The 15,230-nt window shown below is 45.5% G+C and overlaps 1 protein-coding gene across 5 annotated transcripts; it reads right to left on the bottom strand.

Annotated features, from left to right (window-relative positions):
- Nucleotides 1–866: 866 nt before the first annotated feature.
- Nucleotides 867–15,082, bottom strand: LOC112249321 (serine/threonine-protein kinase ULK3). Of its 5 annotated transcripts, none has more exons than XM_024419161.2 (17): nt 14,760–15,082; nt 14,343–14,502; nt 14,106–14,162; nt 13,700–13,820; nt 13,325–13,420; nt 12,843–12,986; nt 12,539–12,621; nt 12,008–12,163; nt 11,817–11,922; nt 11,564–11,604; nt 11,307–11,409; nt 10,745–10,809; nt 10,446–10,524; nt 9,382–9,422; nt 3,317–3,364; nt 3,156–3,219; nt 867–2,136 (listed from the first exon to the last, which is right to left on the bottom strand). In XM_024419161.2, the coding sequence occupies exons 2-17, from the start codon at nt 14,439–14,441 to the stop codon at nt 2,120–2,122; spliced, it is 1,320 nt and encodes a 439-aa protein (XP_024274929.1). In that variant the 5' UTR covers nt 14,442–14,502; nt 14,760–15,082; the 3' UTR covers nt 867–2,119. The 5 variants fall into 5 exon arrangements, with proteins under 5 accessions (XP_024274929.1, XP_024274926.1, XP_024274930.1 ...); XM_024419158.2 differs by having other exon boundaries at nt 14,022–14,162; nt 14,760–15,080; XM_024419162.2 differs by lacking the exon at nt 13,325–13,420 and having other exon boundaries at nt 14,022–14,162.
- Nucleotides 15,083–15,230: the final 148 nt, after the last annotated feature.

Genomic DNA, 15,230 nt, shown 5'->3' on the forward strand with positions numbered 1-15,230 from the left:
TCCAGACGTGACACTTGGCATTCAGGCCAAAGAGATCAATATTGGTTTAATCAGACCACAGAATCTTGATTCTCATGGTCTGAGAATCTTTAGGTGCCTTTTGGCAAACTCCAAGCAGGCTGTCATGTGCCAGTTACTGAAGAGTGGCTTCCGTCTGGCCACTCTACCATAAAGGCCTGATTGGTGGAGTGCTGCAGAGATGGTTGTCCTTCTGAAAGGTTCTCTCATCTCCACAGAGGAACTCCAGTGCTCTGTCAGTGTGACCATCGGGCTCTTGGTCACCTGCCTGACCAAAGCCCTTCTCCCCCAATTGCTCAGTTTGTCCGGGCAGCCAGCTCTAGGAAGAGTCTTGGTGGTTCCAAACTTCTTCCATTTAAGAATGATGGAGGCCACTGTGTTCTTGGGGACCTTCAATGCTGCAGATTTGTTTTGGTACCCTTCCCCAGATCTGTGCCTCGACAAACTTGTCTTGGAGCTCTATGAATTCCTTCGATGCCTTGGTTTTTGCTCAGACATGCACTGTCAACTGTGGGACCTTACATAAACAGGCGTGTGCCTTTCCAAATAATGTTCAATCAATTGAATTTACCACAGGTGGACTCCAATCAAGTTGTAGAAACATCTCAAGAATGATCAATGGAAACAGGATGCACCTGAGCTCAATTGAGTCTCATAGCAAAGGGTCTGAATACATATGTAATAAGGTATGTTTTTTTTGTTAATGAGTGCAAAAATGTAAAAAAAACTGTTTTCACTTTATCATTATGGGGTATTGTGTGTAGATTGCTGAGGAATTTTATTTATTTATTCCATTTTAGAATAAGGCTGTAATGTAACAAAATGTGGAAAAAGTCAAGAGGTCTGAATACTTTCCAAAGGCACTATTTTAATTGACTCAATCTTGGGCTTTATCTTAAAACACAATGAATACAGGCCATGACAACACATTACATAGCCATTTTAATTCAATTGAATCAGCCTTTTAAGGTAATAAATATTTTATAAAATCATACCCATACAAAATATTTCAACAAAAACAATACACAATTGTCAGTTCTCAATTCGACACACATTTCTTCCTTTTCAGTTACACCATTCCATTTCCTGATTACAGACAGCAGATCGCCTCCTATGATACAGCATATTCACAAATACTAAAAGTTCCCTTGAAAGTAGATTCATGCACACAACCTTGCTCACTGAAAACAAACAGAAAGGAAAAGAGCCACAACAGTAATAAGGTTTAACCTGTCACCAAATGTCCAACCTTTTGGCAGGCTACTAAAGCAGGCTGAGTTGTGACGCACGCCTTGACTTCACAGCTGCTACTGTATGCCTTCATCCTGACCGGTGCCAACCCAAAAGTAAATGAAAGTCTACAGAGTAAATAAGGCAGCAGCCGCACCTCTCCAGTTTTCCTCTCATAGTGGTAGAGGCTGCTCCATCAGCAGAGGGAGCGTGGTGAGGCTGTGGTCAGGCCAAAGAAAAGGGATTTCGTTTGTGTGTGTGTGTGCGTGTGTGTGTGGGGCGACAGAAGGGCTTTCCCAAATATTCATGATACATTTCAATAACTCCCTTCAGTTACAGACGACAAACTTGCTATGCTGGGTAGCCATTCTGAGTCGCCATCTCTTTTGCAACTAGAAGCATTTGAGGCTCATTATTACCCTTATTCATCCTGCAACATAACACAACAACATGATACAGCACTAGTTTATCATGACAGTACAGTATTAGCATACAAGCTGTCCAGCCTTTCCATATGAATGGTTAGGCAGGAGGGCTTTGAGGCTGAGCAGTGACTGGAGACTCTGACAGTCTTCTGTGTTGTGTTGGTGAGGGGGATGCAAGGCTGACAAGCTGCTAGTTGAAGTCCAGGCAGAGTAATAACAGAGTAGATTGTCTCTGACGCCATAGCCTCCATTTCCAGGCTTTCTCACTTTTGTTGGGAAACAACAGCCGCGCGATGATTGAGACTTCCGAGTACGGTGATGCGAGACTACTGAGGCCATGGTCTCAGAGGCCTGAGGAATTCCTTAGCCTGACCCGTAGAGGTGCAGAGGTATGGGGCTCCGCAGGCACGATGGACCCTCTCTCTGGTTCCTACTGCCAGGCTGGCTCACTGCACACAGCATGCTAAGGAGGGCGAGCATCGACAGACAGATGTGTTAATGCAGTCTCTATCATCATATAGACATGGCTTACCTCAGTACTGATCTGTGAGTAGATTTCTGTTGAGTAATTAAGATTTCCAATGTATTCAATACACATGGCAATAAAAAGGTATAATGGCTGTATTACTGTCCTGTATTATGGGACAAGCTCAGAGACTGAGGCTGTGTACCAAATGGCACCCTATTCCATACATAGTTCAGCCTGGTCAAAAGTAGTGAGCTATGTATGGAATAGGGTGGCATTTAGGATACAGTTGAGAGCATTAGGCCTAGACTTTACTGCTTTGTTTGTAGTTAGCGTAGTAGTAGTTTAAGGTCACCAGCCAGACAGTCTTGGGCATTGCTGTGACCCCTCCAGCTGGAGAGCTGCCAACATGACATGGCTGACTGTGGCCGCCGGTGTGTTAAAATAACAGCAACGTAACAAGCCATGTTTATGAAACCTGAATCTGTTCCAAATTCATTGAACCCCCTTTGCACATAATTCCTCTGGAATTTCTAACTCGAAACAGGATATTGTCTGGCTCTACTATATATCAACTAACTCCCTCCCTCGCAGCTAGTGTGTGTGTTGTCCAAGTGTGTGCATTGTGCATGTTTGTGTTCTGTATGTGTGTGTTGTGACTGGGGGGGGGGGTCATTCTCCTTGGTTATAACCAAGTCTCACTTTCACAAGGTGGGTTTTATAGGTCAGAGGGCAGAGCAGCCCAGCGCTGTGCAGGACTGAGCTGAAATCAAAGAACCAGATGCTCATACGGGGAGGCCAGCATGGTAAGACAACAGCTTGTATTTTAGTAGTGGTTAAACCTCCACTGAAGGGACATTTCATTACAGCTTCTCACTTAACCCCTGGTTAAGACCAGTCTGCTTAGCTGCAAGCCCCTGTGCTGGGACGTTCTGTGACGCACACCCCTACACCAGCACGTACACAATATCTAAGGGGAAATGTGAATACTATGCTATCCTCACAATAATACTCACAACTTCTCACAGATTCTGATAGAGGCTCTCTATCCATTGACACGTCTTTTTGGGTCTCTAGCATCTGAAAGACACAAAAAGACTCAAAATCATGGGCCAAAATGTTAGCGTGGGATTTTTATATCTACTAATATCTAAAGTCAAGTCATCGCCATTCCTACCTTGATCTGTTCTTTGAGGTATTCAGCTCTGGTCATTAGGCTCTTGATCTGCAAAGTGAGAGGTGGTGTTTAGTATGTAATCCATCCACAGTCATTCACATTCTCCTATCTATGACGTCTGGTGATGGTGATGATGATGGTCATGATGAGGGTAGACCAAGGTGGATGGCTTCCTATAATGACCCTTTAAAAGACAGATCTGTTGTGGTAGAATAATCATCCTGACCGAGACAGAGGCGGCTGCATCCACCCAGACTCCCAACATTTTATATCATATTAACCTCAGCACCAAGGCTGTAATACTATCAAATCACACCCAAAGTAAGATTACAGCTGTAATATTAATGTATTAACCTTCCAACTATTTCAAGGTTGGTGTTCTTATATGATAAGTCCAGGCATATTGAACTGGGAATTACAGCCCTGAGTTAAGAAAGGCTGAACTGTGCTCAAGAGATGAACCAACACACATGGAGACCATTCCTAACTGCAGTCGGGGCTCTTTGTGTTCTCACACACATGCTTTTGATCTGCAGTCCTCCCCAGCGTTCGATTATTACAGCCGCATCTGAATTTACTTAAGCCAAGCGCCCATAAAACTTCAAATAGGGAGGTCTGTGAGCCCAGCTTTAAATCTCTCTCCCTCTGGGGTTTGTTGTTGAAACATTGTTGTGTGTTGTTGACCTGGTTGCTTGCAAAACAAATGCTCAAAACACTAACTTTCCTTTACCACTGAATATTAATACAGTCAAACTAACTGAAGTAACTGTTGTAAGAGTATACCTCTCCAACTAAATGTCAAGGGAAAGGCTTGGCTATTTCACCTGACCATTGCTAGTGCAGTGGATACCATTATAGTGTCATATGACTGACATTGTTATAGATTTTTTTTTATTTCACCTTTATTTAACCAGGTAGGCCAGTTGAGAACAAGTTCTCATTTACTACTGCGACCTGGCCAAGATAAAGCAAAGCAGTGCGACACAAACAACAACACAGAGTTACACATGGAATAAACAAACATACAGTCAATAACACAATAGAAAAGTATATTTACAGTGTGTGCAAATGTAGTAAGATTAGGGAGGTAAGGCAATAAATAGGCCATAGTGGCAAAATAATTACAATTTAGAAATTAAACACTGGAGTGATAGATGTGCAGAAGATGAATGTGCAAGTAGAGATACTTGGGTGCAAAGGAGCAAAAAATAAATAACAATATGGGAATGAGGTAGTTGGGGGGCTATTTACAGATGGGCTATGTACAGGTGCAATGATCTGTAAGCTGCTCTGACAGCTGATGCTTAGTGAGGGAAATATAAGTCTCCAGCTTCAGTGATTTTTGCAATTCGTTCCAGTCATTGGCAGCAGAGAACTGGAAGGAAAGGCGGCCAAAGGAGGAGTTGGCTTCGGGGATGACGAGTGAAATATACCTGCTGGAGTGTGTGCTAAGGTTGGGTGCTGCTATCGTGACCAGTGAGCTGAGATACGGCGGGGCTTTCCCAAGCAAAGACTTATAGATGACCTGGAGCCAGTGGGTTTTCATACGAATATGAAGCTAGGGCCAGCCAACGAGAGCACACAGGTTGCAGTGGTGGGTAGTATATGGGGCATTGGTGACAAAACGGGTGGCGCTGTGATGGACTACATCCAATTTGCTGAATAGCCTTGGAGGCTATTTTGTAGAGGCTTGGAGGCTATTTTGTATTTTGTACTTTGTCAGAACCATCCAGAGTAGTGATTCTGGACGGGGGGGCAGGTGAAGGGCAGCGATCGGTTGATGAGCATGTATTTAGTTTGACTTGCATTTAAGAGCAGTTGGAGGCCACGGAAGGAGAGTTGTACGGCATTGAAGTTCGTCTGGAGGTTTGTTAACACAGTGTCCAAAGAAGGACCAGAAGTATATCAGAGAATCACCAGCAGCAAGAGCGACATCATTGATGTATACAGAGAAAAGAGTCAGCCAGGAATTTAACCCTGTGGCAGCCCCATAGAGACTGCCAGAGGTCTGGACAACAGGCCCTCTGATTTGAGACACTGCTCTATCTGAGAAGTAGTTGATGAACCAGGCGAGGCAGTCACTTGAGAAACCAAGGTTGTTGAGTCTGCCGCTAAGAATACGGTGATTGACAGAGTCGAAAGCCTTGGCCAGGTCGATGAATACGGCTGCACAGTAACCGATGGCGGTTATGATATCGCTTAGGACCTTAAGCGTGGCTGAGGTGCACCCAGATTGCATAGCGGACAAGATACGGTGGGATTCAAAACGTTCGGTGATCTGTTTGTTAACTTGGCTTTCGAAGACTTTAGAAAGGCAGGGTAGGATAGATTTTTATTTTATTTTACTAGGCAAGTCAGTTAAGAACAAATTCTTATTTTCAATGATGGCCTAGGAACAGTGGGTTAACTGCATTGTGCAGGGGCAGAATGACAGATTTTTACCTTGTCAGCTCAGGATTCGATCTTGCAACCTTTCGGTTACTAGTCCAACGCTCTAACCACTAGGCTACCTGCAAGATCGAAGTCTGTAACAGTTTGGGTCTAGAGTGTCTCCCCCTTTGAAGAGGGGGATGACCGCGGTAGCTTTCCAATCTTTGGGGATCTCGGACAATACGAAAGAGAGGTTGAACAGGCTAGTAATAGGGGTTGCAACAACTGAGGCGGATAATTTTAGAAAGAGAGGGTCCAGATTGTCTAGCCCAGCTGATTCGTTGGGGTCCAGATTTTGCAGCTCTTTCAGAACATCAGCTATCTGGATTTGGGTGAAGGAGAAATGGGGAGGCTTGGGCAAGTTGCTGTGGGGGATGCAGAGCTATTGACCGGGGTAGGGGTGGCCAGGTGGAAGGCATGGCCAGCCAGCCGTAGAAAAATGCTTATTGAAATTCTCGATTATCGTAGATTTATCAGTGGTGATAGTGTTTCCTAGCCTCAGTGCAGTGGGCAGCTGGGAGGAGGTGCTCTTATTCGCCATGGACTTTACAGTGTCCCAGAACGTTTTGGAGTTTGTGCTACAGGATGCAAATTTATGTTTGAAAAAGCTAGCCTTTGCTTTCCTAACTGCCTGTGTATATTGGTCCTAACCTCCCTGAAAAGTTGCATATAGCGGGGGCTATTTGATGCTAATGCAGTACGCCACAGGTTGTTTTTGTGCTGGTCGAGGGCAGTCAGGTCTGGAGTGAACCAAGGGCTATATCTATTCTTAGTTCTACATTTTTTGAATGGGGCATGCTTATTTAAGATGTTGAGGAAAACACTTAAGGAATAACCAGGCATCCAGGTCAATATCCTTCCAGGATACCCGGGCCAGGCGAATTAGAAAGGCCTACTCGCTGAAGTGTTTTAGGGAGCGTTTGACAGTGATGAGGGGTGGTCGTTTGACCGCGGACCCATTACGGACGCAGGCAATGAGGCTGTGATCCCTGAGATTCTGGGTGAAGACATCAGAGGTGTATTTTGAGGGCAGGTTGGTCAGGATGATATCTATGAGGGTGCCTGTGTTTACGGATTTAGTGTTGTACCTGGTAGGTTCCATAATAATTTGTGTGAGATTGAGGGCATCTAGCATAGATTGTAGGACGGCCGGGGTGTTAAGCATATCCCGGTTTAGGTCACCTAACAGTACAAACTCTGAAGATAAATGGTGGGCAATTAATTCACATATGGTGTCCAGGGCACAGCTGGGGGATGAGGGGGGTCTATAACAAGCGGTAAGGCTAACTCCACCCCTTTGGCAGTTTTATCTTGGTGGAAAATGTTATATTTGGGGATAGAAATTTCAGAATTTTGGTGGCCTTTCTAAGCCAGGATTCAGACACGGCTAGGACATCAGGGTTGGTGGAGTGTGCTAAAGCAGTGAGAGAAAAAAAACTTAGGGAGGAGGCTTCTGATGTTAACATGCATGAAACCAAGGCTTTTACGGTTACAGAAGTCAACAAATGATAGCGCCTGGGGAATAGGGGTGGCTACAGGGCCTGGGTTAACCTCTACATCACCAGAGGAACAGAGGAGGAGGAGGAGTAGGATAAGGGTACGGCTAAAGACTATAAGAACTGGTCGGGAACAGCGAATAAAAGGAGCAGATTTCTGGGCGTGGTAGAATAGATTCAAGGTATAATGTACAGACAAGGATATGGTAGGATGTGAGTACAGTGGAGGTAAACCTAGGCGTTGAGTGAATGCACAGACAAGGATATGGTAGGATGTGAGTATAGTGGAGGTAAACCTAGGCGTTGAGTGACGATGAGAGAGGTTTCGTCTCTGGAGGCACCAGTTAAGCCAGGTGAGATCTCCGCATGTGTGTGGGGTGGGACAAAGGAGTTATCGAAAGTATTTTGAGTGGGACTGAGGGCTCTATAGTGAAATAAAAACAGTAAGAACTAGCCAAGACAGCAGTAGACAAGGCATATTGACAGAGAGAGGCATAAAGCCTCTGGCAGTTTTATCTTGGTGGAGTTTTATCTTAGGCAGTTTTATCTTGGTGGAAAATGTTATAGTTTGGGGTGAAAATTTCAGAATTTTGGTGGCCTTCCTAAGCCAGGATTCAGACACGGCTAGGACATCAGGGTTGGCGGAGTGTGCTAAAGCAGTAAGAAAAAAACTTGGGGAGGAGGCTTCTGATGTTAACATGCATGAAACCAAGGCTTTTACGGTTACAGAAGTCAACAAATGATAGCGCCTGGGGAATAGGGGTGGCTACAGGGCCTGGGTTAACCTCTACATCACCAGAGGAACAGAGGAGGAGGAGTAGGATAAGGGTACGGCTAAAGGCTATAAGAACTGGTCGGGAACAGCGAATAAAAGGAGCAGATTACTGGGCCTGATATAGTAGGATGTGAGTACAGTGGAAGTAAACCTAGGCGTTGAGTGATGATGAGAGAGGTTTCGTCTCTGGAGGCACCAGTTAAGCCAGGTGAGGTCTCTGCATGTGTGTGGGGTGGGACAAAAGAGTTATCTAAAGCATTTTGAGCGGGACTGAGGGCTCTACAGTGTAATAAAAACAGTAAGAACTAGCCAAGACAACAGTAGACAAGGCATATTGACAGAGAAAGGCATATAGCAATCACAGGTGTTGATCAGGAGAGTTAAGACAACAACGGGTAAATGGGGATGAACGGACAGAGCGGGTCAGTTAAGTATATACAGGACCTGAGTTCGAGGCTGGGGCCGACAGGTAAACAAAATGACCTATTATTGAAACAGTCCAGGGGGCATCAGCTGTGTAGCCGAGTGATCATAGGGTCAAAAGAGCAGCAATAGGTGAATCAGGGTGCAGTTCAGTAGTCACTACTAAGCTAGGCGAGTAGGGGACACAGCGTTCAGAAAAGCTAGCGGGCCGGGGCTAGTAGATGGTCCTTCGGCGACATCGTAACAGAATAGCCTGTTGAGACCATATTGGGCGATCACGTCGGCAGTCCAGTCGTGATGGATCGGAGGGGCTCCGTGTCGACAATAAAGGGTCCAGGCCAATTGGCAAAGGAGGTATTGTAGCCCTAGAATTAGCCGGTATATGGGTGATATATGTACACCAAACTGCAGTGTCACTGATCTATTACGTTAGTAGCTTTTATTCAGGGAAACATTCACGTGACTACCAGAGAATGCTCCTGGGTGTTGTGTCCCAGATATAGCTGTGCTTGTTTGATCTCAGAGACCTGGTGTGTATATGTCTTCAGGTGCTCTGTGCTGTTATGGTGAGCACTGAACCAGGTCTCTCCTCACCCCCTTACCTCACATTCTCACCTAAACCCTCTCATCCACCTCACCCCCAGTAACTCACCTAAACCCTCTCATCCACCTCACCCCCAGTAACTCACCTAAACCCTCTCATCCACCTCACCCCCAGTAACTCACCTAAACCCTCTCATCCACCTCACCCCCAGTAACTCACCGAAACCCTCTCATCCACCTCACCCCCCCAGTAACTCACCTAAACCCTCTCATCCACCTCACCCCCAGTAACTCACCGAAACACTCTCATCCACCTCACCCCCAGTAACTCACCTAAACCCTCTCATCCACCTCACCCCCAGTAACTCACCGAAACCCTCTCATCCCCAGTAACTCACCTCACCGTGGAGCAACTCTCTCCGGCGCCCCTGGGCTTCAGCTGGAAGACAGACATAGAGGGGGAGGAGAGGGAGAAAGAGAAGGAAGGAGGGTGGGTGGAGAGAATATAAAGAGATTAATCACTGCTCTCCCAATCACCATGTTTGCACAAGAGTGGGTAATTTACCGAGCCAGTTTGGTTGTGATAGCCCACTGAGGCTCAGGGGGAACCATTGAAACTGAAGCAGCCTTTCTTCAATTAGCCTGCCTGAGGAGGGGACCAGTTCTCCAGCAGCAAGGCATTCTGGGAAGGGAATGTAATCAACCAAAGGCTATAGCGAGACAAAAGGGACAATGTTTTATCCCACAGTCCCCTGGTCTCGCTGACGTGCCACGGTCCCGTTCCCCCGATCCATCATGACTATTTAACGACTCAAGCCATCTCTTCTCTATTAAGATAGATAATAGTTTTTATTTGTTTCCAGTGTGTAATAACACTGAGAAATTAACTGTTGGGCTCTCAATGGGAACCAGATGGCAGCGAGCGGCTCTATACCACACACAGGGCGCTGGCACCAGGTCTCATCCACAGCTCAAAGCCACATCTGGCTCCAGCATCATCATCCCCATCCCGCCTGCCTGCCTTGCCTCCCTCCACCACTAGGACCATCTCCCAGATGAGGTCATGTGGAGTCAGGGCTAATAGAGACCAGGCCACAGCCTAGAGGAGTCTAGTCCACATACAGACACTGAGCCAGAGCGCCGAGGAGAGGAGACCATTATGGGCCACCACTGCCACCGTCTCTCTTTTAATAACAATAACAGCCAGCCAAAGCTGAGGGCTGGAGACACAGCAGACACTCAGGGCAGGCTCTGCTGCGGTCTCTGATGTAATAGTCTCTTAATTCTGGAGATTGGATTACTGTGTTACTCCCGGACTCCCTGCAGGGTTGTAAAATCACACCTGTGTTTATTAGAGTCCATGCAGCAGACGCTGTATGTGGCATAGATGACTGACTCATTGTTTTCCCCCATCGAAAGGACTAATATAGTCTATGTGGGATTTTCAGTGAGCTGACCTTACCTGCCAGGACTAGCAGTAGTTCTCCCAGACTCTGCTGGTACAGAGCCAGTGTATCATGGTCCTCTATCCCATTCTCCTCCTGGAATGGAATACAAGTGTGTTATGAAAAGGGAAGACGTCCCACTATGGCATAGTAGTCCACTCTCAAGAAAGCCCCCAGATCCCATAGCAGCAGCCTTCAATCCATCCTGCTGTAGACAGCATCTACAAGCCACTACCACCCTCTCACTCCTCTCTGGTAGTCTCCCCTGAGCTCCATCATCATGGCCTGCTCATGCTAACCAGTCCCCTCAGCTTACCATGGCGATGGCTGTAGATGCCAGCTCCAGAGCAGCCAGCACCCGTGGTTGGTCACGGGACATCTCTGAGAAAGAGAGAGAGCGAGAGAGAGAGAGAGAGAGAGGAGAGAGGAGAGAGACAGAGAGAGAGGAGAGATTGAGAGAGGAGAGAGTAGAGAGAGAAGAGAGAGTGAGAGGAGAGAGAGAAAAGAGAGAAGAGAGGAGAGAAAGGAGAGAGAGAAGAGAGAGAGGACAGGAGAGAGAGAGCAAGAGAGGAGAGCGAGAGAGGAGAGAGTGAGAGAGGAGAGAGAGAGTGAGAGAGAAGAGAGGAGAGAGCGAGGAGAGAGTGAGAGGAGAGAGAGGAGAGAGAGAGAAGGACCTGAGGCCTTCTCAGAACACCGCCTCTAGGTACTTTTCAATACCCAGTTACACTTGATAACGTGCTCCTTCTGAGTTATGAATGTGTTATCAAGTCCTTATGAAGGTTCTCTTCAAATAAAGTAGCGTTTAAATTAGGTCCTCTATATAAGGGTCATGAAATACGGTATTTATGATGTACAACGGGTAAAGATAGCTGTATTACCTCTCAGGATGTCTCTGGTGGACTTGAACTGCTCAAAGCAGAGGCTGTTGTCTGCAGACACCAGAGCTTTCAGCTCCTCTGCCCTGGACACGTACTGACTAACCTGCAGTAGGGGTTTATATTGCTGTCGTTCACTTCATTCTATGATGTCATCCGTAGCATGTGTTTTTCATCCATGCCAGATGTTATTGAAATAATTTCAGTCCAGCCTTTAGGGTATGAAAATACAATAGACCAAATATACTTGTACTCTGTACCTTTTGCCTAAGGGCATCTTTACGCAGTCTGTCTGTCTCATCTGGAAAGGGGAGAGAAGATACATTCCTTAGACAGTTACCAATAGTGTTCTGATTATTATTATGATTATTATTATCATCATCTCCAGTTCTGTGAGCTTGTATCACTTTTCAGTTGATGTTGGACTGTGGTACGGAATTAGACATTATATAGATGAGAGACCTGAGAGAAGTTGTGATTGTGGCAGGTAGGGGCAGTGCATGTTGCTCTTACAGTGAATGGCGGGGACAAAGTGCTCTAGTGAGCTGCAGTACAGAGACAGAGCAGCTGATCTATCCCCCTCCTGGTCCTTCTGAACAGCTTTCAGGACCAGATCCTTCTGCAAGAGGAGACAGACAGGGAGTCACACCAATACATCTAACTCTCTTTCACACACCCGCATGCACCCACACATGCGCACACACCGCTTTCCCCAGGCTCTCTGCATTGGGCATGTGCTCGAGGTCCACCCAGGGGTGGGAGAAGAACTGAGTGAAGGTGAGGCGGGTGTCAGGGTCCCTGTCCAGCAGCCGCAGCAGTAAGTCCCTGCAGTTCCTGGACACTCTGGCCCCTGCAGGCAGCTGAGACACACAACATAACGTTTTTAGAAGAAGTTGCAACACATACTTTGTGTTATCCTTGATGATTTTAAATGCAGTGTTTCCACTTGTGGCTGGAATTATATTTTTTAAATGGTCTAATAAATTATATCTATCTTCCAACTAATTACACTCTGTCCTGACCACTGGATTGAGGAGGAGACTGTAGTACCCACTCCGGCACAGGAGTGTCCCTTTCAACAAGAAAGCACTGTGAGATAAGGTTTATTGGGAAAGTGTGCCACCATGTGGTGGAAAATATACTCACAGGGGAAAGAATGATTCTTCTAACAGCAGTCACAGAATGAACAATCATTGCTACCACACATTTCTTTAGATAGATGTAACAGAGCTTACCTCGATGGGCTTGTCACTGCGGATCTTCTCCTCCAGTTCAGCATAGGATCTGGAGGCAAATGGTGCCCGGCCAAATAGTGTCTCTACATACAGAAGTAAGAACAACAAATAAATAATAAGAATAAGTGAGAAAGCAATATAAACTTAAACCATCTTTGGCATTCAAAGCAGTAACGTTGAAGTTTGATGTCACTGAAATGTCTGGTTTGTGCTTAAGAGATCATAGAGTGTTCTTGAGGAGATAGTGTTCTATTTAATTGCACGGAGAGATGAGATAGTTATCCATTTAAATCTGTGCTCTTACCATACAGGATGACTCCCACAGACCAGAGGTCGACCCTGGAGTCATACTGCCGTCGACACACCATCTCAGGGGCCATGTAGAGAGGAGAGCCCCTCAGAGCACTCTGCTCATCCCACGGAGACATGTAACTCGCAAAGCCAAAATCTGACAACAGCATAGGGCAAAAATGTTTTAATGCTCAGTGCCCTAGACTAGTCTCAGTCAAGACTTTGATACACCTGGTAATACTTGGATCAGCATTACAAAATCCTCTAATGCATGATTCAGTGGTGCAACTGTTGCATTCCATCATTTTAAATGTCACAACTGAAAAGTGCAGAGACAGTGCCACCAATACCCTCTGGCATATTGGCACTGCTATGATTTTGCAGCTATATCACAGTCCCATGGTGATGAAATGCAAAATATGAATAAAGATAGAAATGTGACCATAAGGAATACTGTATGTAAGTGTGATTGTGGCACTTGCCAGTGTGCTGTACCTGCTAGTTTAAGAACAGAACCATTGAGCAGAATGTTCTGGGGTTTCAGGTCCAGATGTGAGATGTTATGATTATGGAGAAACTGAAGAGCGCAGGCTGTTTTCAGACATGTAGCAAGAGAAGAGGGAGTAAGAGAGAGAGTGCCTTATTGCTGTTGGTCCCACCATTTTTTGTTATATGTATACTTTGACTATGTAAGTAATATAACTTGCCATGTCAATAAAGTCTTCTGAATTGAATTGATTTCAGTGGGAGAGAGAGAAAGAGAGAGAGAGATAGTGGAAGAGAGAGAGAACTGCTCAACGTCATTAAATAGTTCTCTAAATAATGTAGGTTACTTATACCCAACGCACCACTGACTCTGGTGTGACTCACCTATCTGCTGCAGGAAGAGCCGAGCCACCCTCTCAGGTAGCAAGCGCCTACTGTGGATGAAACGGGACAGGTCCCCACCAGAACACCACTCCAGGATCAGATAGATGTTTTCACTGTCCCACTGACCAATGGCAGAGAACACGATTAGACTCAATTCACTCAGACAAGGATATGAAATGTAGCCTGCTGAGTCCCAGATCAGCTTGTGCTCTCTTGTCTGGCAAGCAATGTGAGTCAGGATAGCCTATATGAAAAGTACTTATATGAGTGGGGATTGGCTGATTAAATATTGGGCTGATTAAATATTAAACTGATTGTAAACCTGAAAGTCCTTCAGCTGAACAATGTGAGGGTGGCGAACAGTTTTCAGGATCTCTATCTCAGTCAGCAGGTTCTCCATAGACACCTTGTTCAGAGTCTTCTTCCCAACCACCTTCACTGCCACCACCTCCCGGTTGTCCCCCTGCACACACAGATCCAGTAGTCTGAACAATGGGACATGATATCAGTTTGGAAGCCAGGCTACAGGGGAAGTCTTAAAACGGTCATTTCTATTAGGGAAGTTGCTACTATTTACTTGTGTTGTTTATGCAAGTAGTTGTGCTTAGTAGCTAGCTAACTCGGTCTGCAACGAATGGCGTACCTTTCTATAGGCTTTGTAAACTGTCGCATAGGTGCCACTGCCCAGCCTCTCTGTGAGAATGAAATTAGCCAGTTTCGGTGGGGCGAAGCTCGAAGCCATGATGATGTTGTTCACAGTTGCATCAAAGTTGCTGTGGACCCCTTCACTGCTGCAAAGTGCACTAGAACATATATAGAGGAAGTTGGTCTATATAATTCAAATGTAGCTATAAAAGCAATGCCTATATCTGACCAGACTGAAGTGAAACAGGAACGTCTACAACAATGGCTGTTGCAGCTAGCTAGTACAGTACTACATAGGAGATATGTTGAGCTGACTTGCTGCTACCTAGCAAGCAATTATTATTATTATTATTATTTTTAGCTCAGCCCATCTTCTATACTTCTCAGAAATGTGTATATTTATACAAATATTTACCGTCATTCATGTATAAATACTGCCGAATTTGCAGAATGATTCTTCTTCTTCAAAGTTGTATTGACAGACTATACATACACCTTGGTGTATTGCCGCTACCTACAGTACATGGTATTGACACCACAAATATTTCAATTTCGGGAAGGGGGGCGACATAAAACAACAAAAATCAAACGACCGTCCCACTCCTTCAGTTACATTCAAATCACATCAATACACAGACTCCGGTGCCTGTGAGTTGCAGAATGATTGTTTACATGGCTAGCTAGCTCCACTGTGAACGTGCTGTCGTTGTCAGCTGGCAAAACACGTCAACTCGTCGATGCTCCAAACCATGGCACATTTTTTTCTACTGCCCCCTACCGGTTTGATATTTAATACTCAGCCTTATCTGTAAAGGTAATCCAGAGAAGACAACCTCACATTTATTGAAATAGTAATCCGTCTTTGCTACAGTAAAACTCTTACTAT

Source organism: Oncorhynchus tshawytscha, linkage group LG04 (assembly GCF_018296145.1).
Source record: "Oncorhynchus tshawytscha isolate Ot180627B linkage group LG04, Otsh_v2.0, whole genome shotgun sequence".
NCBI classification, from domain to species: domain Eukaryota; kingdom Metazoa; phylum Chordata; class Actinopteri; order Salmoniformes; family Salmonidae; genus Oncorhynchus; species Oncorhynchus tshawytscha.

Bases quoted from the DNA above. Each gene is read 5' to 3' on its own strand.
- LOC112249321 (XM_024419158.2), bottom strand. From the start codon at position 14,441: ATGGCTTCGAGCTTCGCCCCACCGAAACTGGCTAATTTCATTCTCACA. The intron at 14,163-14,342 runs GTACGCCATTCG...CTGTGTGTGCAG, and splicing joins TTTACAAAGCCTATAGAAAG to GGGGACAACCGGGAGGTGGT. The intron at 10,810-11,306 runs GTAATACAGCTA...TCTCTTTCTCAG, and splicing joins CACCAGAGACATCCTGAGAG to AGATGTCCCGTGACCAACCA.